This window comes from Ursus americanus, chromosome 29 (assembly GCF_024610735.1).
Source record: "Ursus americanus isolate L20-20 chromosome 29, mUrsAme1.1.p, whole genome shotgun sequence".
NCBI classification, from domain to species: Eukaryota; Metazoa; Chordata; class Mammalia; order Carnivora; family Ursidae; genus Ursus; species Ursus americanus.
In genome coordinates, this window is record NC_142155.1 from 11,454,779 (window position 1) to 11,479,361 (window position 24,583).

The following is a 24,583-nucleotide window of genomic DNA, read 5'->3' on the forward strand; positions in this document are numbered from 1 at the left end:
TTAACTTCTCTACCTGAATCAATCTATTTTACAGTTCTACTCAACTAAAAAGTTCACAGTTAACTACAATCAGATTTTTATTTTTCATTTGGAAAGAGCTTTTACACATGATCCACTAGGAAAATCCATTTTGAGCTTAAAATTGATGTCTGCTTACGTTACAACAGATTGTGTAATCAGTGAATCTAAAACGCTCAGCAGCCTGCCTCTGCTTAGGAAGCAAGTATTCATATCCCACAGGCAGTCTTCTTGTCAGATTTTTCTAGGGAATTAGCCCTCATTTCCATCCTCTCTCATCCTTAAAAAAACATATTTTTTCCCCCAGAAACTAAACTTGTTGGAAGGTTTTTTTTTCTCTCAGATGCTTATGGCCATCCTGTTTTAACCCTAAAACACTGGCCAATAATGAAAAGATCTAAGACAGTATGTTAAGAAGTACTCTGTTTTCTGTCTTTAGAAAAACCTTCAATCTTAGTGAAAATAAGGAGAAAGCTGAACCAAGAATTTGGCAACTAAGGAGATTTGACTTCTAAATATTTTTAAACATTTTAAAATTTGTATTAGAAATATATTCTCTCTCATTTCTTCCATTACCATCCCATTCCTTGATGCCAAATAAGCAATTTAGATACTACTCTAAAAATCCTATGGAAAGAAACATTTAGCCTTAAACATTTAGCAAGAAGGGTATTTCTTTTTCTCAGGCCACAGAGTAAGACTCTGAGCTTTGCCTCTCAAAAGTGTATGATATATGTTTTGATACAGTAAGGAAACTAGAAAACAGGCAGAAGGGAAACATGTCTCCCATGCCCACCTGGAATTTAAGCAGCCAGTTGTAAAAAACGAGCTAGCCCTAGAGAGATGTCCAGAAAGGTCTTTTTGGTACCATTCTTTCACTCCTCTCATCTGGTTGGCCTTGTCTTCTTCCCTCCTTCAGGAAAATCCAGTACCATTAGGTTCTCTTGCCCATACCACTACAAAATCTGCACAGTAGATGCCAATAAATGACCAGAATTATGCATTTGAGGTCTGTAAAGGGGGATGACCAGGTCTGCTCTGTTCATCTCCATATCCCTGGACTCTAGTACCTGACCTTACTCAGAACAGATGCTCCCTCAATACTGGTAAAGAAATGGATGAATGTTGACTGAAGGCAACTTGAAAGTATTAATCCTTCCAAGGGCTCATGTGATTTAACAAGTGTCAGATCCTCAAGCTGAAGTGATAAAGACTAGAAGGTAGTTTTCAATGATCAATAAGCTTGATGGCAGAAGCATAGGAGTCCCAGAAGACCATCAAAGGCCCAAGGATCACTACATGTCACTTATAATTAGAGATGGTTCAGTCTCTTTGGGTAAGTGTGCCCTGCATGGCTTATTGTCCTTGGTTAAGGGCTAGAAAAAACACTGGATTCATCTCCAATTAATTTCTCCTTCATGTCAGGGAATGACCTAGTTTCGTACTACAGACTCTCTTTGTCTCCCCAAAATTCATACACTGAAGCCTAATCCCCAGTGCGATGGTACTTGGATGTGGGGCCTTTGGGAGGTGATTAGGTCATGAGACTGGAGCCCTCATGAATGGAATTAGTGCCCTTACAATAGAGGCCCCAGAGAGTTCTTTACTCCCTTCCACCATGTGAAGTTACAGTAGGAAGATAGCCATTTGCGAACTAGGAAGTGGGCTCCCACCAGACACCAAATCTGTACTTCCCAGCCTCCAAAACTATGAAAAATAAACGTTTGTTGTTTAAACCACCTAGTTGATGGTAATTTTGTTACAGCAGCCCAAATGGGCTAAGACATATGGCAAAGCCTGGGAAGTAAGCTGGAATAAATAGTGGACACTGAGGAGAGAGCTTCCCAGAGAACCTGAATGAAGTCTGTGTGCTCCTTTCTTCACCACTGGGCACCTTTCTTCTCTGTTTTCCTTCTGTCTTGTCCACTAACCCAGGGTCCAGATCTAAGCATCTCTGGATAAAGTAAGCCAATGTTTTTGAGCATTTACTATCTGCTCAGCCTTGTTCCAAGTGCCTGTCATTCTTTAACTGAAATCTACACAACAACTCTAACAACAGGTATGGCTTTACCTCCCTTTCCCCCACTCCATGAACGAACTATGCCCAGAGTAATGCAGCCTATAAGAAGTAGAGCCAGAGAAATAAAAGAAGTAATAGTTATGGATAGCTCATTATGTGTCAGGGCTTTATATACACCATTTCATTTACTTCTCACCACAATCCTATGAAATACATACTTCTATTATTGCCATTTTACATATGTACAAAATTAGACTTGAAATGGCTTTGTAACTTGTCCATACCTACACAACTAATAAGTGACAGGGCCAGCCTAGGGATGCAGAGCTCCAAGTTCCTTCCACTTACCCTCCCCAAAACTTTGTACTCGTCACACACAAGGTTCCGGGATCATAAACAGACTACCGTTTATGGAATCCCTAGTATATGTCAGGCATGCTTCTAAGCACTTTACATATATTAATTCATTTGCTCCTCTATGAGCTGGGTACAATTACTATTATTTTTATTATTACTAATGTCATTTTGCATTTGAAGAAATTGAGGCAAAGAAAGGCTAACCAATTTTCTCAGATGCATGATGAAAAAATGGCTACACTTGGGCCTAGACCCAGCAGCCTATCTCAGACTCCATGCCCTGAACAACTGCATCATTATGCCACTTCTCAATGTTCATATGACTTAATTTAAATAGCATTTCTTTAGAAGTCATATTCATATTCCCACTAGAAGCTGACCCCAAGTCCAAAGCACTTTATCAGATTCCAGGTAAATTTTATACAAAAATAGTATAACTTCTCCATTTCCTATATTTTCATGGTAAGGTTGGGGTTGGGGGGACACTTCAAAAATTTTAAAGGCCCAGACACTTGTTTGAAGACAAGACAGGAGAGGCAGGAATACTGGCACCTTTCAGCTCCAAGAAGCCTGGGAAGACATTCTTGCTTTGCACCCCTCCTGGCTATGGAGTAGGGAGGGGTGGGCTGAGCCCCGGCCAGCTGAGAGGTAAGAGAGAAGAACTAAGCTGTGAAGAAACTGCTAGGTGGAGTTAATCCTTGTAGGAAGGTTTTTTTTTTTTTTTTAAGATTTTTATTGATTTATTTGACAGAGAGAGGGAGAGAGAGCAGAAGCAGGTACAGCAGCAGGCAGACGGAGAGGGAGAAGCAGGCTCCCCACTGAGCAGAGAGCCTGATGAGTTGAAGGCAGAACCTTAACCGACTGAGCCTCCCAGGCGCCCCTGGTAGGAAGTTCTTTGGAATCCCACAACCTTGGAAGGGGAGCTCCCTAATGCCCACGCCAAAGATGGGGCAGGCAGTGAGACATCTTAAGCTAACTTCCCTTTCAGGGAAAGGGAGGAGAGCTGGAAACTCCAGGTCCTTCCTTCCAATATGGCACCCCAGCCCTCCATCTTCTACCTGTGTCCTTTCATCTTGGGCCACGCCTCACTTACGCCTTGCTCCCTGGCAGCAAAAGGTACCACTCGTTACATTTCTGCACTTTGCATCATCATTATTATTATTATTTTGGTAATTAGTCGAATTGATAGAGCACTGAACCAAATCAAATCAGCAACTTTTCTGATTGGTATGCCCCCATCTCTAATAGTTATACGCTTTGAAAGTATTACTCACTAATCCCCAGTAGTAACTGGGATGGAGGAAGGAGAATTCATCTCCATTAATTAATTAATTAATTAATTAATTAATTAATTTACTTACTTTCATCTCCATTTAGAAAAGATATGTGTTGTGTACTTTATTTCTAACTCTCAGCAGGTTTCACATGATTGTGACTCACAGAAGAGATGAGGAAAATATGTTAATTAACGAGATTGTTACTTCCAAGCTGTGCTCTTAGTGTGATTCATGCTGTAAACTACTGAGGGGAAAAGGCTAAATGATAAGCAAAATTTTACACTGCATAATAATTGTTACATTTTTGACACTAAATCAAACATACCAATATGACAAAGGGAGTGCCCCAAATACGCTCAAAGAGCCAGCAGCGTTTTGAGCACCCTGGATTATAGAACACCATAAATAAGAGGCTGAGTGGTAGGTAGGTAGGTTGAGGACGTCTGACCCCAAAATCTGGTGCAACTCTCCACAATAAAAGGTTATTTATTTAGGAGTGGCAACAGCGGGAAAATAATTACTGCGTTTGAAACAAAAAATTGGTAAATGATAACAATAAATGGAGATGCCTGCGGCAGGTCTTGAAAGAGGGGTTAGAATTCTGTGGAACTGAGTTGTGCTCCCGAGCGAGGAACAAGCTTGTGGGCCCCCAATGCACCTGACTCCTTCCAGCCCTAGGTGCCTCAGGGACAAAAGCACCACTCTCACCCTGCCCTGGGAGATCTGACAGGATTCATGTTCTCAGGTCTGCAGCAGAGACTAGAATCTCTCCTGCCGGTATGCCAGTGGTGAATCCAAGTGGAGTCAATGGCCTTGCCCCTTTCCCTCTCCTGCCTTTGGAAACTCCTCTGCAGTGAACCCCAGCCTGAGAAGTGCTCCTGGGCCAGGGGGTCCACTGGTAGATGGCAACAGCAAGGAGAGCACAGGTTCCTCTAAGTGCCCCCCCCCGGGGGGGTGCAGAGGGGTGCTCTGGCCTGGGTGCCTGCAATGTCATGCTGCTGCACGCAGAGTGCAGAGAGGGCACCTGGGCCACTGGTGCACCGGGACAGCAAGTTGGCCGGTGTGTAGGTTGATGTGTGCATGGCCACTACTGTGTTGCAATTGCTGTTTGCTGCCTAAAAAGCCCCTTTTAAAGATGTCGCCAGATTTTCTCCATTTGTTCTTTTTTATTATTTGTTTTTTAAGCATCCATTACATATGCCAATTAATTTTGGCCATCCTTAGGATTGAGAGGAAATAATGGGAGGGGTATATGTGTTTGAAGATGTGTGGTCCCCAATATACACTGCTTACTTGATTGTTTCCTAACACCTTGAATACAGTAACGATCTATACATTACATGAAAATGTACCATATTGAAAAATAAAAATAACACACAAATTGCACAAAAATTTGTGCAAGCATGATTGCTATACAAAAGAAGGCAAGAAGAACTCTTTAGAAATTGGAGATTATGTGATGAAAACAGTTTGCAATGCAGAAATGTTTCTAAAATTTTTCCAGAATTCTTGCCTCATTTGTTTAGAACCCAGACTGTCCACATTGTGTGTTTTCATGTTACCAGCCATGCTGGGGCTTGAGAATCCTGGGATGATCACTAAACTGACTGCTGGCTTCGCAACAGACAAATGACAGAAAATTAGGCATGGACAGACTCTCCTGCCTCTTCTTACTAAACCTCTTGAATGTGAAAATTATTATCGGTTTTAAGGGGAAACTTTTTTGTGGAGCTGAGCACCAAAATAACATTGACTCATGCCAAAACCATACCAATGTCATTAAAATGGACACAGTAGTTTCAAGCACTAATAAGAGTTATTAGAACACCAGGTAATCAGGCAGTTCCCTTCACAAGTTGCTTTCTAACATGGGTGTTGACTAGGCTCCTTCAGCTTCCCTGGCTGCTGTTAGGATTATGCTCATAAAAACACACATAGATGATACTCATTGTTTATACAATAGAACATTTCATATTTTTAAAAACATTAAAACTGAAAGGAATGCAAAGGAAGCAGGCCAGATTATTCAGAGAGGAAAACTGGAATCAGTAGACGCCAATGTCACAGCTGTGAAGATGACCCCTGGGGGTTCTCTTCCTGGTAGTGTCAGCAGAGAGGAAAGCCTACAAAACCTAAGTCAGTCCTTGTAGAAGCAAAGACACGCCTTAGAAATTGAAGCAGGGATTTCAGTTCAAGTCTTCCTCAAGCTGAATTCTCCACATGTGGATAGGAATATCTGGAGATTGTACAATGAAATTCTAAATGTTATATTTTAGGGTAGGGGCTAGAGAAATTTTAAAGTGAGTCCATTCTCCACTAAGAACCATCACTATCACTCTGACCTACCTCCTTCTTGATGCCTCAGAATTCCCTCTTGGAAACTGGAGGAGAACAGAAGATTCCCTGGGTGCATCCGTATCTAAAATTCTATCACGCCACAAGCATGCACTGGAGTGGTGGAAGGCTCTTGCAGAAGCCTCACCAGGGGGCTGGGGGACCAGGAGGCAAACAGCAGCCAGGCTCTGAAAAAGAGGAAGGGTATGAAGTTTGAGAAGGCCTTTTGTTCAGACATGGAACAGATTCAGCAGAAGGCACAAATAAGAGAAGTTTGAGAAAGATGATAAGGAAGCCAGGCTTTCATCATATCCATTCAACACATTTATTAAGTACCTCCTCATTTTGCCAGGTGCTTGGAACACACAGTAGGATACAAGGAGGTGGAGTCCTGCTTTTACCTTTCTTACAGTGTAGTAAGATACAGACAAGCAAACGCGAAGCAGATTCAACAAAGTAGATATTGCTGGGTGGTGAGGTCATGGTGCTGTTTATGATTTTATGATGAATTCCCCGTGTTTTGTAAGTTGCCTACAACAATAAAAATGTATTTTTGGGGGGCGCCTGGGTGGCTCAGTCGGTTAATCAGCTGCCTTCGGCCCAGGTCATGATTCCAGGGTCCTGGGATCGAGCCTCGCATCAGGCTCCTTGCTCCGTGGGTCTGTTTCTCCCTCTCCCTCTGCCTGCCAATCCCCCTGCTTGTTCTCTCTCTCTCTCCCTCTCTCTGTCAAATAAATAAATAAATAAACTTAAAAAAATGTATTTTTTGTAATGAAAATAGAGTTTTTAAAAAAGAAGAAAATATATTTTAAAAAGCTACTTAACACAAATATTAGATTTTATGTCTAGCAGGGTGGTATTATAAAATCCTTTGAGAGTTAACAGACGAGCTTCCTGAAGCTCAGGTTAAGTAGCTTATCAAGATCACAGAACCATAGTGAAAAACCAGAAGAAAACAGTGGCATGCAGAGAAGTACATCTTACCAAAGTTTTGTTTTTTGTTTTTCTTTCTTAAGCAGGAGAGCTAGGATTAAAGCCTAAATCCTCTAAATCTCCAAATCCCAGGCCCTTTCTACCACCCGACAGTGCCTACTAATAACTGCAATAGCGCAATCTGAAGGATCAAGGTAAGAACTGCAATATATTGCATCATAAAAAATGAAATGGAAGAAACCTATGTAAGAAAAACATCTTGAAAAATTTGAGTCTCATTGTCTTCTTTTCACTCTCCTCTATCACTCTTCCTTTTAGTTCTTTTTTTTTCCTATTTATATTAGAGACATAGTCTTAAATAGTATTTGGGACAGAAATGAAGGGAAAAAACTACATATTCCCACTATACTAAAATGACTACTGTTGATAATGTGGAATGATTCCTTTTAACTTTTTTTTTCCTAGAGTTAGGGTTTTAAAAAATTATTATAGTTATACTGATACCTAATTATAAGCCTTTGGTGGATTTCTGCTGTAATTACCCAAAGTCAGTATTAAAAATTTAGCCAACAATAAGGGAACATCCCCGAACTAAAAGAGTAATAAATATATCAGATAAACAATCTTAGATCAACATTTCCTTAAGTGTAGGCCATAAAACACTACACACATGAAACATTCATTAAGAAAAAGGTTTAGTGGTAAATGAAGTTTAGGAAACATTTTAGATTCTCATCCCATTTTGGAGATTCATGCACTTTGCAAAAATCTGAAAGAAGCAGTGTTTAAGAAAGGAAAAAGTTCTTTAAATCTTGTTTAACTCAACATTTCCTATATTTATTTGTACATAAAAATTTTAAAAATATATATTTTACACTTATTAATGTCTTTTGGAATAGGAACAAACTTTGGGATACGCTGAATTAACTTCTCTAGTTATTTCCAGTGCTAGATTTTAAAGGACAACATTACTAGACCCGGCTATCTTGCCATGCAGTAGCCAATAGAAAAAGACACTAGAAATCAAGGAGCTTCCAAGATCCGCTAGGCCAGAAGTGAGCTGGCAAATGGGGACACCCAGGAACTCTGCACTTGGAAACCACACCTAGAAATGAAGCATTCAGAAGTCCGTCCCCCAATATCTTTAAAGTGTTTGTTTAACATAACATTTCAAGATTCTAAGTTTTCCCTGTCAGAGATGTCAGCCAATGGAAGAAGCCTGGAGAAATCACTAGCAGAAAGTGAACCACTGACATTATTTGCTGATTCTTCCTTTCTTCTTGACATTTCTTTGACAACATAAAATGACTTGTTTTGTTTCACCCTATTCTTATCTCTACATTCTAGTAGATCCTACAAGGAGAATATCTGTTATGTCTTTTCTTTCCTCTCTACTCCTACCCTCTCACTTACTCATTTAATAATTCTCTTTTGGGCACCTACACCATTCTCAGTAGACGTTTACCAGAAACACGGTATCTGCCCTGAAGAAGCCCACACCTAATGCGAGAGACTCATTCAGGTGTTAGCATCTCTCACTAACACCACTGTATTAGGTCTTTCCTGCCTTCAGGTCCTTGTACTCCAGTACCTCCTCTAAAATTCCCATGGGTTAGCCTGGTGATGGGTATTGCATAGAGCACTGGGTGTTACACGCAAACAATGAATCATGGAACACTGCCTCAAAATTTTAATTTAAAGTAAAGTAAAGTAAATAAAATTCCCATGCTTACCCTTTCAAAACCCGAATTTGATCATGTCACCCTCTGTCCTAAAGTCAAGTAATGGCTGCCCAATGTTATCTATGTACATTAAGGTCGAATTACATGAAAATGTCAATATTCCTACAAAGATGACAATTTCATGTGGTTCAACACAATAAAATGAAATTTCCAATTTTCCACTTGTTGGCTACCACATTATATGAAAATCCTGAGAAGGATCTTTTCCAAATCTGAAAGGCATGTTAGTATCAACAGACTTAGAATACAGACTATGAGACATGCATAAAATCTGCTTTAGGAGCCCCAAATCAAAAGCCATAGGGCACACTCTTCAATTACTGGCAGTGATTTAAAATCTAGATGCTTCTCACATGGGCAACTCTGTAGTTTGCTCTAGGTAAATAGCAGCATCAACTCCTGCTACATGTACCTCTAACCCAATAAATTTCCTGCATGTTCCAGCTTTTTTCTTCATGTTGTACTTCCTCATTGGGTTATTGTGAGAATAAAACATAAAAGAAATAATCTATGTAAGGTAGATGACAAATTACATTTGCTATTAGCAATAGGTCTGACAAATTCTCACTTTTGCAAAAAACCTTCATTTACAGCCCTATTGGAAGTAATCTCTCCTGCACTGTTCTCCTAGCATTTCCTAATAAAGTACATATCAGGGTCTATCTTGAGTTAGAATTATTTATGCATGTGTCTATTTTCTACTCTGGATTATGGAACCCTTCTGAGCAGGGATCATATTTTATTCATGTGTCTCACCTACATTGGGCAGGGGGCCTTGTACTGTGAAAGCAATTTGCCATGCATAAAGCCCTATCAACTTGATAATGATTTGCATCAAGCATATGCTGAATTGTATTGAATTCTTTGTTAGTGAGGGTCAATACCACTCCTCTCTGGAAAGGACGTTCATGAAGTTAGAAGTTAGGACATTCTTCTTTCAATGAGAAGTCTTGCCTAGATGGCAGAAATGTGGAGCCCATATGCATCTTCTTATTGTTCTCCCTAGAACAATTCCACTTTCCTAAAGGTGGAATTATCTTTTTGCCTTAGTCATAGTTTAAGCAAATACAAGTCATCTTGCCTAATAAGACATCCATTTCCTCTTTCATGGATTCTTAGACAAAGGCATGAGTGCATAAGACTCCCAATTATCTAAGTAACTGGGACAATGAAGAGTTAAGGAAGAATTCAAGAAAATTCATGGCCTATGACTTCTTTTTCAGTGTTTTGAGAATTCAAAGCTATTGAGAAGGGAAAACCATGGAGGGCTATCCCTGTGAATGACTTCCACTCTCTTTCCAAGCTTTCCATTCAAACTTAAGGAGAATGAAATCCAGAGAAGTGAAGAAACATATTCAAAAATCATATGATGAGAGGAAACACTTCTGTTCTGCAATGGATTTAGGCCAACCTATATGGAAAGTAAGGGGTCAATCTGAGATGGTTCCAGAATCTTCTAATTTTAGATATCATACTTTCTAATCCCATGGGCTATCTTACCCTTGCTGTCAAAAAACTGACAGAGGAAAATCCAGGATAGACAGCAGAGTAAAATTGTAGCTTTAAATGCTTTTCTATGAAATGCTGCTCCTGGTGGTTTCCAGGAAGCCAGGAAGGCATTAAAACTGAAGAGACTATGTGGAGAAGGTCACCTTGAAACTCAAGTTTTGAGAGCATCATATGCTCTTTTGGACCTTGGAGAAGATAATCTTTATTGTTCTATGGAACTTGCAGCTCATCAGACCAACTTCAAGATGTTAGGCAACCTTGACTCAACTGACATGGAGCCAGAGAAGCCACAGACATGAAAACATTCATTTTATCTCCTTCCTCTTCATCATAGTTACTATTTGCCCACCATGTCAGCTGTGCCCAAATCAAACCTCTTTAATGGTTTAATCAAACCTCACTTCCCCATTTAATTATCTCCCTATCACGATCTTCTGCCCTTTCTTCTGCTTTCCATGATCAGCCTTACTATCCTTCCCTACATAAATCTAGCCATATCCAGATAATTTCAACCATACCCCTTACCCATTCCAAAATACGGCAGAGCAAAGAAAAATTCCTTGACCTCCTAAATCACAGATGGCAGAAAATCACATGTGTTAAAATTAACTAAGTACAAATTAATTTTATCAGAGGCAGTAGAATGTTATGGTTAAGAGGGAAAACTCTGAAGCCAAACTGTAGTTCAAATCCTGGTTCTGCTACTAATCACTTAACCTCTGAGTACTTCAGTTTACCCAATGTCAAAGTGAGAATGGTGTTGATACCAACAGCATTAGTTAGATAGTGGAAAAATAACAGCCACCTAAAAGAAATAGAAGTTTATTTCTGATGGAGGAGTGTAGGGTTGAGGAGGTGGCTGTGAGACTGTGGGATTAGGCTCCTTTGTCAAATTCTGCTCTTCTTAAAATGTGGCTTCCATCTCATGGACCATGATGGCTACTCCAGCTCCCGCCTGGCTAGATGTCCACACTGCAGCTAGCAGGAGAGGAGTAAGAGAAGGAGTAGGCTCTCATTTCCATTACAGCTATGATCCAGAATTTCCCCCAAGTCACTTCCGCTCACATCCCATTAGCCAGAACATATTCAATGGCCACATCTAGTATCAAGAGATACCATATGCCTTTTGCTGAAACTTCTATTACTATATCAAAACAGGAGAATAAAAACTAGTGAGAAACCCAGTAATCTTTGCCACACCAATGCTGTAGAGTTGTGTAGATTAAATGAATTACACATGTAAAGCACTCAAAAACAGTTCCTAGAACATAGAAAATCCTTGATGATTGTTAGGTATTAAAATAATAATACTAATAGTACATTATTATGCCTATTTCTTCCCTGCTTTTGTACTATATGTTTGTGGAAAGTGAGAATCACGTGGAATATTTAGACCCTTTACAAATAACTATTAATATGAAATGTATGTTAATTTTTTAAAACTAAAATAAGTGAAAGTAAAAAGAACAAAATAAGGGGTGCCTTGGTGGCTCAGTTGGTTAAGCATCTGACTCTTGGTTTCAGCTCAGGTCGTGATCTCAGGGTTGTGGGATCAAGCCTGGCATAGGGCTCTGTGCTCAGTGGGGATTTGGCTTGGGATGCTCTCTCTTTCTCCCTCTCTCTCTGCCTCCCTCCTCGCTTGTACACACACACTCTCTCTCTCTAAAATAGATAAATAAATCGTTAAAAAAAGAACAAAATAAGAACTACCTGTCAAACTTTTCTTTATAAAAAGCTACATAATTAAAATAGGAACAGTTTTGAGCAATAGAAGTTTTCGATTATTTTCAGAAAATCTGTATGTACACATCAAAGTATTAACTAGGAAATTAGAAAATTGTGGGATTCAGAAAAACCAATGTTTGCTTTGGCATATGTTTGAAAGGAACTGAATTTCTTAACAAAGAGAGATGACAATTATAGAGCTATTTTCTTTACAAAAGATCAAGGGATTTAATTTTTTGGTCAAAGAGTTGACTAATAGTTATGGGTACTTCTAAAAGAATAAAGAAACTCTCTAACCAAAGTGTGGAAACACGAGTAAAACAAATGAAGGCAATCTTTTAAACCAACAAGTGGCAAAACTTTGGCCAATATCAGATGTGTGTAAAGTGGAGGCTTTTCTCATATAAGAACTCATTAAGTTTTTAAGGTTATTATTAGCTCTTTGGGACAGTACAGAAAGCTGATTTCTGTACCCAATGGATGAATTTATACTTTTTATATTGTCTATTAATAGATCATGGAATTTTATCACAATATTGCAGACTTAGCTCCACCTGTGCAGCTTCTTGTGGTGCAACCCACGTCTGTGGCGCTCAGTGGCCTCTTCTCCGTAAACACCAAGTGCATGCCCTGCTGCCACAACGACGTTGTCCTCCCGCCGGATGTGTCCTTGCTTGTGGGTCTCGGCCCAGCTCCAGTACCTGGTGCGTCCGCAGCAGCTGAACTCTGGACCAGAAGGGGCCAGGAGATTGAGCTCAAGTGGCCGGTGATTGCATCAATCATGCCTACAACATGAAGTGTCCATAAAAACCTAAAAGGAGGGAGTTCAGAGAGGTTCCAAGATGGCGGAGGAGCAGGAGACCTAAAGTTCTTTTGGTCCCAGGAATTCAGCTAGAGAGCTACCAAACCATTCTGAATACCTATGAACGCAACTGGAGAATGAAGAAAAGAGTAGCAGAAACACTATGAACAGAAAAGTGACCACTTTCTGCAAGGAGGAGAAAAGATGGCGGAGGAGTAGGAGACCCTTTCTCAGCTGGTCCCGAGTTGAGCTGGATATCTACCAGACCATCCTGAAAACCCAAGGAATCAGCCTGAGATGCAGGAAGACACATCTGGATCTCTACAAACGAACATTTCCAGCGCTGAATATTGAGGTACGAAACAGGCAGCCGTGAATCCCCGCACAGATATCAGATGATAAACGGAAGGGGGAGGGAGCCAACGAGCTCTGGCGCCGGGAAGCAGTAGCCACTTGCGCTGGGGAGTGTGCCGGACTCGCGCGGAAGGGCACCCACGAGAGAGCAGACTGAGACCGTGAGCCTGGGAACACGCGTGCGACTGGACTGAAAATCGGAGCTCCAGAGCGCTCACTGGAACCAGACTAAAACCGGAAGCTCAGGAGCGCATGCGCGTCCAAACTGAAAACCGGCACTCTGGAGCGCACACTCGAACTAGACTGAAACTGAGAGCTCGGGAGCACACCCGGAAACCGGGGGCGGCTGGCAGCGTTAGAAGCACCAAGGACAGAGACGTGCTGGCCCTGGAAGTGAGGTCTGGGAGAGCGGCTGTGGGGGGCACAAACTGGGACGCTGCAGGGTTTTTAGCAGCACCGATAGAAACAGAGTTAAAGTGGCAAAGAAAGCTCAGTGAAGAGCAGACTGTGACCTCTATATTCTGAGACAGAGGCTAGGATACGGCCACTGCTGCTCTGACTCTCAGAAGAGTCACAGAAAACCGCCAGGGAAAGCCGTCAGAGAACTAAAGCCCGGAAATACCAGCTCACATTGTGCCCATCCCCGTCCCCCCTTCCAGGGGACAAGGTGACTCTACCCAAACAGGGTTGCCTGAGTATCAGCGCAGCAGGCCCCTCCCCCAGAAGGCAGGCTGAAAAATCAAGAAGCCCACATCCCTAAGGTCCCTATAAAACAAGTGCACACTGCCTGGGTCCTGGTTAATAATTTGGGCTCTGGGCATCCCCGCAAACTCTCCTCATCAGAATGACGAGGAGGAGAAATTCCCCCCCAGCAAAGAAAAGCCTCTGCCACAGAACTGAGGGATATGGAAATAACCAAATTGTCAGAAATGGAGTTCAGAGTAACAATGGTCAAGATTATGTGTAGGCTTGAAAAAAATATTAATGAAAACATTAACGAGAATATAGAATCTCTAAGAGTGGAAATGAGAGTGAATCTGGCAGAAATTAAAAATGCTATGAATCAAATGCAGTCTAAACTAGACGCTCTGACTGCCAGGGTAAATGAGGCAGAAGAACGAATTAGTGAACTGGAGGATGGGATGGTAGAAGAGAAAGTTAAAACAGAAACATGGCTCAAAAAAATCCAATCTCAAGAATGTAGATTATGGGAGATTACTGACTCAATGAAACATTCCAATGTCAGAATCATCAGCATCCCCGAGGGGGTGGAGAAAGAGGTCTAGAAGAGATATTTGAACAAATTGTATCTGAGAACTTCCCTAATCTGGCAAAGGAAAAAAGCATTCGTGTCCAAGAGGCAGAGAGGACCCCTCCCAAAGTCAATGAGAACAGACCTACACCATGTCATGTCATAGTGCAATTCGCAAATATTAGATCCAAGGATACAGTATTGAAAGCGGCCAGGAGGAAGAAAATCCTTACGTACAGAGGGAAAAACATCAGAATAATGTCAGACCTGTCTACAGAGACCTTGCAGGCTAGGAAGGGTTGGCAGGGTATTTTCAAAGCTCTATCTGAGAAGAACATGCAGCCAAGGATCCTTTATCCAGCAAGGCTGTCATTCAGAATTGATGGAGAGACAAAGACCTTTCAAGACCAGCAGAAACTGAAAGAATATGTGACCACCAAGCCAGCCCTACAAGAAATATTAAGGGGGGAGTTTCTATAAAAGTAAAAAGATCCCAAGAGTGATACAGAACAGAAATTCTTCACAGGCAACATGACATCATTAAAATCATATCTCTCAATAATCACTCTCAATGTGAATGGCCTAAATGCTCCCATAAATGCCACAGGGTTGCAGATTGGATAAAAAGACATGACCCATCCATTTGCTGTCTGCAAGAGACTCATTTTGAACCTAAAGATATATCCAGACTGAAAGTGAAGGGATGGAAAACCATTTTTCATGCCAATGGACCTCAAAAGAAAGCTGGGGTAGCAATTCTCATATCAGACAGATTAGATTTTAAACTAAAGACTGTTGTTAGAGATACAGAAGGACACTATATTATTCTTAAAGGATGTACCCAACAAGTGGATATGACAATTATAAATATCTATGCCCCCAACAGGGGAGCAGCTAGATACACAAGCCAACTCTTAACCAGAATAAAGAGACATACAGATAATAATATGTTAATAGTAGGGGACCCCAACACTCCACTCTCAGCAATAGACAGATCACCTAAGCAGAAAATCAACAAAGAAACAAGAGCTTTGAATGACATACTGGACCAGATAGACCTCATAGATATATATATAGAACACTACACCCCAGAACAACAGAATACTCATTCTTTTCGAATGCACATGGAACTTTCTCCAGAATAGACCATATACTGGGTCACAAAACAAGTCTCGACTGATAACAAAAGTCTGAGATTATTCCCTGCATATTCTCAGACCACAATGCTTTGAAACTGGACCTCAATGACAAGGAAAAATTTGGAAGAAACTCAAACACTTGGAAACTAAGAATCATCCTGCTCAAGAATGATTGGGTAAACCAGGAAATTAAAAATCAGTTTAAATAATTTATGGAAAGAAAGGGGGGGTAATCAGAAGGGGGAATGAAACATGAGAGACTATGGACTATGAGAAACAAACTGAGGGCTACAGAGGGGAGAGGGGTGGGGGAATGGGATAGACCGGTGATGGGTAGTAAGGAGGGCACATATTGCATGGTGCACTGGGTGTTATACACAACTAATGAATCATCGAGCCTTACATCGAAAACCGGGGATGTACTGTATGGTGACTAACATAATATAATAAAAAATCATTATTAAAAAAATAATAATAAATAAATAAATAAATAAATAAATAAATAAATAAATAATTTATGGAGACCAATGAGAATGAAAACACATCAGTCCAAAACCTGTGGGACACTGCAAATGCAGTCCTAACGGGAAAATATATAGCCATCCAAGCTTCACTCAAAAGAATAGAAAAATCTAAAATGCAGTTTTTATTTTCCACCTCAAGAAGCTGGAGCTGGAACAGAAGAACAGGCCTAACCCATGCACGAGAAGGCAGGTGATCAAGATTAGAGCAGAGATCAATGAATTAGAAACCAGGAGCACAGTAGAGCAGATCAACAGAACTGGAAGCTGGTTCTTTGAAAGAATAAATAAGATCGATAAGCCACTGACCAGACTTATTCAAAAGAATAAGTTTATTCTTTTAATTAATAAAATTATGAATGAGAGGGGAGAGATCACGACCAACACCAATGAAACAGGAAGGATCATTAGAAACTTTTATCAACAGCTTTATGCCAATAATTAAAACAACCTGGACGAAATGGATGCCTTCCTGGAAACCTATAAACTACCAAGACTGAAACAGGAAGAAATTGATTTTTTATACAGACCGATTAATTATGAAGAGATTGAAGCAGTGATCAAAAATATCCCCAAAAACAAAAGTCCAGGACCTGACAGATTCCCCAGGGAACTCTACCAAACATTCAAAGAATAAATAATACCTATTCTCCTGAAGCTGTTTCAAAAAATAGAAACAGAAGGAAAACCACCAAACTCATTCTATGAGGCCAGCATTACCTTGATCCCCAAACCAGGCAAAGACCCCATCAAAAAGGAGAATTACAGACCGATATCCCTGATGAATATGGACACCAAAATTCTCAACAAGATCCTAGCTAATAGGATCCAACAGTACCTTAAAAGGATTATCCATCAAGACCAAGTGGGATTCATCCCTGGGATGCAAGGGTGACTCAACATTTGCAAATTGATCAGTGTTATAGAGCATATCAACAAGAAAAGAGTCAAGAACCATATGATCCTCTCAATTGATGCAGAAAAAGCATTTGACAAAATACAGCATCCTTTCCTGATTAAAACCCTTCAGAGTGTAGGGATAGAGGTTACATTCCTCAATTTCATAAAAACCATCTATGAAAAGCCTACAGTGAATATCATTCTCAACGGGGAAAAGCTGAAAGCCTTTCCCTTAAGATCACAAACACGACAAGGATGCCCACTCTCACCATTATTATTCAACATAGTACTAGAAGTCCTTGGAACAGCAATCAGACAACAAAAAGAGATAAAAGGTATCCAAATCGGCAAAGAAGAAGGGAAACTGTCTCTCTTTGCAGATGACATGATACTCTATATAGAAAACCCAAGGGGCGCCTGGGTGGAGCAGTCGTTAAGCGTCTGCCTTCGGCTCAGGGCGTGATTCCGGCATTCTGGGATCGAGCCCCACATCAGGCTCCTCCGCTGGGATCCTGCTTCTTCCTCTCCCACTCCCCTGCTTGTGTTTCCTCTCTTGCTGGCTGTCTCTCTCTTGTCAAATAAATAAAAATAAAAAATCTTTAAAAAAAAAAAAAAGAAAACCCAAAAGACTCCACCCCCAAACTACTAGAACTTATACAGCAATTCGGTAATGTGGCGGGATACAAAATCAATGCTCAGAAATCAGTTGCATTTCTATACACGAACAATGAGACTGAAGAAAGAGAAATTAGGGAATCCATCCCATTTATAATAGCACCAAAAATCATACGTTACCTTCGAATTAACTTAACCAGAGACGTAAAGGATCTATATTCTAGAAACTACAAATCACTCTTGAAAGACATTGAAGAAGACACAAAAAGATGGAAAAATATTCCATGCTCATGGATCGGAAGAATTAACATAGTTAAAATGTCCATGCTACCCAGAGTAATCTACACTTTCAATGCCATCCCGATCAAAATACCAATGACATTTTTCAAAGCACTGGAACAAATAGTCCTTAAATTTGTATGGAAACAGAAAATTCTGGCCCCGAATCTCCAAGGAACTGTTGAAAAGGAAAAACAAAGCTGGGGGCATCACGTTGCCAGATTTCAAGCTATACTACAAAGCTGTGATCACAATGACAACATGGTACTGGCACAAAAACAGATACATAGACCAGCGGAATAGAATAGAGAACCCAGAAATGGACCCTTGGCTCTTTGGGTAACTAATCTTTGACAAAGCAGGAAAAAACATCCAGTGGAAAAAAGACAGTCTCTTCAATAAATGGTGCTGGGAAAACTGGACCGCTATATGCAAAAGAATGAAACTTCACCACTCTCTCACACCATACACAACGATAAACTCCAAATGGATGAAAGACCTTGATGTGAGACAGGAATCCATCAAAATCCTAGAGGAGATTATAGGCAGCAACGTCTTTGATATCGGCCACAGCAACTTTTTTCATGACGTATCTCCAAAGGCAAGAGGAACAAAAGAAAAAATGAACTTGTGGGACTTCATCAAGATAAAAAGCACAGCCAAGGAAACTGTCAAAAAAACTAAGAGGCAGCCCATAGAATGGAAGAAGGTATTTTCAAATGACACTACAGATAAAAGACTAGTATCCAAGATCTACAAAGAACTTCTCAAACTCAATACACAGGAAACAAATAATCAAATCAAAAAATGGGCAGAAGATATGAACAGACATTTTTCCAATGAAGACATACAAATGGCTAACAGACACATGAAAAAATGTTCAAAATTATTAGCCATCAGGGAAATTCAAATCAAAACCACCTTGAGATACCACCTTACACCAGTTAGAATGGCAAAAATTGACAAGGCAGGAAACAACAAATGTTGGAGAGGATGTGGAGAAAGGGGATCCCTCTTACACTGTTGGTGGGAATGCAAGTTGGTACAGCCACTTTGGAAAACAGTGTGGAAGTCATTTAAAAAGTTAAAAATTGAGCTACCCTATGATCTAGGCATTGCACTACTGGGTATTTATCCCAAAGATACAGACGTAGTGAAGAGAAGGACCATATGCACCCCAATGTTCATAGCAGCATTGTCCACAATAGCTAAATCATGGAAGGAGCCGAGATGCCCTTCAACAGATGACTGGATTAAGAAGATGTGGTCCATATATACAATGGAATATTACTCAGCCATCAGAAAGAACAATTACACAACATTTGCAGTAACATGGACGGGACTGGAGGAGATTATGCTAAGTGAAATAAGTCAAGCAGAGAAAGACAATTATCATACGGTTTCACTCATTTATGGAACATAAGAAATAGGAAGATCGGCAGGAGAAGGAAGGGAAGAATGAAGGAGGGGTAAACAGAAGGGGGAATGAACCATGAGAGACTGTGGACTCTGGGAAACAAACTGAGGGCTTCAGTGGGGGGGGATTGGAATAAGCCGGTGATGGGTATTAAGGAGGGCACATATTGCATGGTGCACTGGGTGTTATACGCAAATAATGAATCATGGAACATTTCATCAAAAACTGGGGATGTACTGTATGGTGACTAATATAACAAAATAAAAATTATAAAAAATGAAATAGATAAATAAACAAACAAACAAATAAATAAATAAATAAAACAATATTGCAGACTTAGGTAGAACAGAGTACTCGTTTTGGAGCTAGATCACCTGGGTTTATATCCTAGCTTTAGCTACTGGCTGTACGACCTTGAACAAGTTACTCAACCTCTGTATGTATTAGATTTGTCATCTTAAAATAGGAACAATAATAATACATGTCCCATAGAGTAATTATGATGATTAATTAAATTAATATGCATAAAGCTTTTAAAGCAGAAGCATTCAGGAATTGTCGGCCATTTAATTATTAATATTACCCAAGTCTTTTAAATGTTTTACAGCATTACTGGGGTGCCTGGGTGGCTTAGTCAGTTAAGCATCTGCCTTTGGTTCAGGTCATGTTCCTCGGGTCCTGGGATTGAGCCCTATGTCTCCCACATCAGGCCCCCTGCTCAGCGGGGAGTCTGCTTCTCCCTCTCCCTGTGCTTGCCGCTCCCCCTACTTGTACACTCTCTCTCTGTCAAATAAATAAATGAAATCTTTTTAATAAAATTTCTACAGCATTATAGGCATTAACTTCTTACTTTTTTTTTTTAAGATTTTATTTATTTATTCGACAGAGATAGAGACAGACAGCGAGAGAGGGAACACAATAGGGGGAGTGGGAGAGGAAGAAGCAGGCTCCCAGCGGAGGAGCCTGATGTGGGGCTCAATCCCATAATGCTGGGATCACGCTCTGAGCCGAATGCAGACGCTTAACCACTGTGCCACCCAGGTGCCCCAACTTCTTACTTTTATACAGCTTTACCAATCACAAAATTCTATCTCTACTGTCTTATTTGATTGTCACTATTTTGTCACTACAGTTATCAATTAGGGACATTATCCCCATTTTAAAGGCAAGAAAATTAAAGCTTAAAGAGAGGAAATAACTTACTCAAGGTTGCCCACCGTCCAAACCAATGGGCTCAAGTCGTTGACTTGGTACTCTTGCGGGTTAGCTTACCTCTGCTTTAATCAGAGGAACACTGGTGGTGATGATACATGAGCCTTAGGTGATATGGTCCAAATAGCTCTTTCTATGGACCATGACACATGGCCATGCCTTCCTTGACACCCCTGATTAAGCCAGGGAGAGCACATGACTTTAGGGCAGTGCAAAAGCTCTGCCCCAACAAAGATGACAGTCACTTTCTATTCTCTCTTTTGGAAATTTGAGCATTTCTAGCTCTGGCAACTGGTGTTAGAAAGAGCTTCACCCTACTCCATAATCTTTATCACTCTAACTTCAATTTCTTAAAATGGACCTTTTCTTAATAATGAAAACTTCATTTTAAAGCCTCTCTTCAAACCTAATTGTTACCCTTAAGTCCCATCTAAACAGAAATTCTAAAGATGCCACTGAAAGGAGACTTGAAAGTTCTTACCAGAAACAGAAACTGAGAAGCATGTGGAGGAAGGCCAGGAGTGCCCAAGGGAGGGCATGCTTTTCATGAACACTGCCTAGAAGTAATGTAGCTATTGCTGGCTAGCATAGTAGCGGTTCCGATAGCAGAGTGCATTTCTAAATCATGGTAAAGGCAAAGATCAACAAAATCTTACTTTTGTGGACAAAAGTTCACTTAATTCTAGATTCTAACTCAGTGTTGAATCCTGCTTATTTGGGAATCCACAAGTCTTCCTTAAGACCCCCTGTGGGTCTCTTTTGTTACTACATGAGTGTCTCAGAGTAACTCAATGGTGTCTCTGTTTCTTGCAACCACAGTCTAAGACAAGGAGATATGTAAATGATCAATTAAGATCTCTGTTAGGATTTTGAAACAAAAACACCCTATATTTTACATATGAAACCATATGGACAGAGATGCACAGAAAGGTCATCTGCAATGAGAGAGAAGAATGAGGCAGAGGTACAGAGAGAACAAGGAAAAGAGTCAGAGTCAGAATCCCTTAGTTCAGCTGTTCCTTCCCTTGAGTTTTCTGAGACATCCAGTGGCCTTATAGCAAATTCTCCTTTTCTCCCCAAGCTAGCTTAGTTAGATTTCTGTAGTTTGCAACCCAAAATAGAGCTAATGTCTATATTTCTCATCCCAGAATTCTTTGGGGCAATTCAACCGGATAAACTCTGGGTGTGTAATTCAAATATGAACACGCATATATATGACACCAAACAGGCTATCCTAGAAGTTAAGGAAAGCATTAGGTTGCACTGAAAACCCAGCATTTAACCTTAACTGCCTGGTTTTGAAAAGATAGTCACGCACACCAGTAATATTCAACGAGGGCAACATAATTGTTGTTAGAAAATGTTCCATGAATATTGCAATGTTTCTGAGCAAAGAGCACTGGCGCCTGGATTAAAGGATGATTGAACAGCAACCCTAAATATAGAGCCCTCCAGAGAGAGAAATTTGTCTCCCTGGAGCTATTTGTTTACATTCCGGGGTGGTGAAGGTAATGAGGTAGAAACCTTCCCCTCCTCAGAGATCATTTGTTTACATTCCAGAGCAAGCCCCCTTCGCCCCCACTCTGTCTCTTTCTCTTCCCAGAGAGGAGGATGGGAAGACATGCTAGCTGCCCATATGCTATATAAGTTGTGAGTTTCACAGTGTGTTCCTCTCCTGTGGTAACTGTGCAGGTCCACCTGGTTCTCCCAGAGCTCTCATGTGGGGAACTGACACAAGATGCTCTGTGAGGAAATAAGAGATCTACTTTCTGATCCAGCCAGAGATCTTGTGTTTCTACCATTAGTATGTATATAATTATGTAACTATAACTACATACATATATATAGTTAAATATATAAATATATAATTTAATATATAAAAATATAACTTGTTAACCTGCAGGTAGGGTAACATCTCAAACTCTGCCCAGTTTCAGACTTAACACTATATCCTAGCTTGCCCAAGATAATCTTAGTTTACATTTACTATTTAAAATAATTATTAATAGACCTCATTTCGTTCTCAAAACTGTCCCTGTTTGGGAGGTAAATCATATGTTCACCCAACATACAACTCATAGAATCTCAAGTGCTATCCTTCAAGAAGTGCAATATTACCTAATTTTTTTGCAGTTTTTGTTATTTGGTGAATCATTCCTTTAATTTGCTAACTCAGGTTACTTTGCCATTAGGTTATAATGCCAACTCAGGTTATACTGCCGCTGAAATAGTCTTAAGTGTCCCTTGAGGCTTCTCACTCTCAATTCCTCTAGAATTTGGTATCTGTGTTGAAGCACACATCTTCTGCTTTGTCTTGTAGCATATTTACGTATACTAAACAATACTATACTAGTCCACAATATTTTTCTTCATATACAAGTCCATTGACTAGTCCAGAGTTAAACAAAAGAATAAAATATCTCTCGGATAAGGCAAATAATTATCCCCAGGTTCAACTGCTTAAAGGTTCAGATTGTTTTCAGGTTTACTAAGAATATGGTTTACCTATGCCCAAGTTGTATGGCAACGACTCTCATGCGGCAATTTAAACAGGGCTGATATTGGTTTTCCTCCACAAATGGAAGATTGAGACACAACATCAAATCATTTATACCAGGTTAATGGCAAAAGGGAAAACAAAACTACAAAATATAGCTACTGGAATACCTGTTCAGCATTCTATCCTCAGTATGACTGTGCTTCTATTTTGTGTGTTTACTCTGTGGAGTAATGTATTTTATTGTGTAATGTGTATAATGTATATTATTCATTATAAGACACCGTTCTGAAATATTGGTCCTGCCTTCTAACACAACATTAATAATAATTCATTTTTAAGGACCATGTTTTATTTATAATATTGATTTGTATATGTATTCATATATATGTGTATGTATATATTAATATTCTGGAACTACACAGATAGGTCCAGAAATAGAAGTTTTTGTTCAAACTTAGGATGGAAGTGCATTTAACTATATTACAAAATTTTCTAACACTGGAAGACAGTGTACTCCAGCCTCAAATTACAAAACTAATGTATATTAAAGTAAATTTAATTTAAATAACAAAATTTCCTACAACTGGAAAAGATCCTAGTTCATCCCCCTTAAATTGTAAAAATAATGTTTTCCCTTTGCCATTCATTCCCAAACAAAATAATTTAAGTTTACCCTAGATGACCATATAGGTCCCAGTGCCCTTCTAGTTATTTCATTATTTATTTCATTATTTATTTCATTATTTATTTATTTATTTATTTATTTCCTTCTTATATTTCTGAGAGAAGCTACCTATTGGTAATGGTTTACTTATATTCTTTTGCTCTGAACTTCTTTTAAATCCAATTCTTCACCACCACCGTAACTGCTACCACCCCCTACTCCTCAGTCCCTCCCACACTAGTCTCAATCCCTTGACATATTTTCCTTGCAGTGATGATCCTGGTCCTTGTCCTTCATTGGTCTTTCATTCTGTAGGCTCTTGCCTGCTGCCATCTGCTAGACCCAGTGTCTCCTCCAAAGATCTTTCCCACAATTCTTCATGTCCCAGTGTAGGCCTCCAACCAGTCATATGGACCTCATCAGGAAATTCAGCATCCTATTACTTTATCCTACAGAGTAATTTTCTCTCTATTGGTCTTTACCTCTTCAACCCAAATTAGGCATAGAGTCTTTTTTTATCATTATTGCTTTTACATTAAAAGGAAACATAAATTGTCCTCCCAAATGAAAAGAGTAATCATGTTCAGGGGTAATATTCAAACTTTTGAGCAGAAAAACATGGCAAAGGTAGAAAGCTACCAGAACTGACTGTAGCGAGGCTGCAACTTTGTATATGTGTTGCCGAAGCGAGCACAGTGAGGCTGCAACTCTGAGTGACAATCCAGTGGGAGAGGGATTCCTCTGACCTCTCAAAGCAGCGACTCTCAAATGTGGCTGCACATTAGAATCACCTGGGGAGATTTTCAAGCCCATCAGTGATTGGTCCCAACCCCAGTCCAAGTGAATTGGAATCTCTAAGGAAAGGGTCCAGGGTTGGTATGTCTTAGAACCTTTGCAGCTGATTTTTTAAAATTGTGAAATGATTACTATAATAAATCAAGTTACAATCCATCACCATAAACAGTTAACAGAGCCTTTTTCTTGTGATGAGAATTCTAAGATCTCTCTTGGCA

At 40.0% G+C, this 24,583-nt stretch overlaps 1 protein-coding gene across 4 annotated transcripts in view; it reads right to left on the minus strand.

The window, feature by feature from the left end:
• LOC123796136 (uncharacterized) overlaps nt 1-24,583 on the minus strand; it is a 244,053-nt gene that overhangs the window by 88,689 nt on the left and 130,781 nt on the right. For all 4 annotated transcript variants that reach the window (XR_015722250.1, XM_087856964.1, XM_087856963.1 and 1 more), the window contains one exon: nt 6,019-6,194. Coding sequence is in view for 3 of the 4 variants with exons in the window: in XM_087856964.1 (XP_087713090.1) it covers nt 6,019-6,194 (176 nt within the window). In the remaining variant the exon portion in view is untranslated. The remainder of the gene's footprint in view (nt 1-6,018; nt 6,195-24,583) is intronic.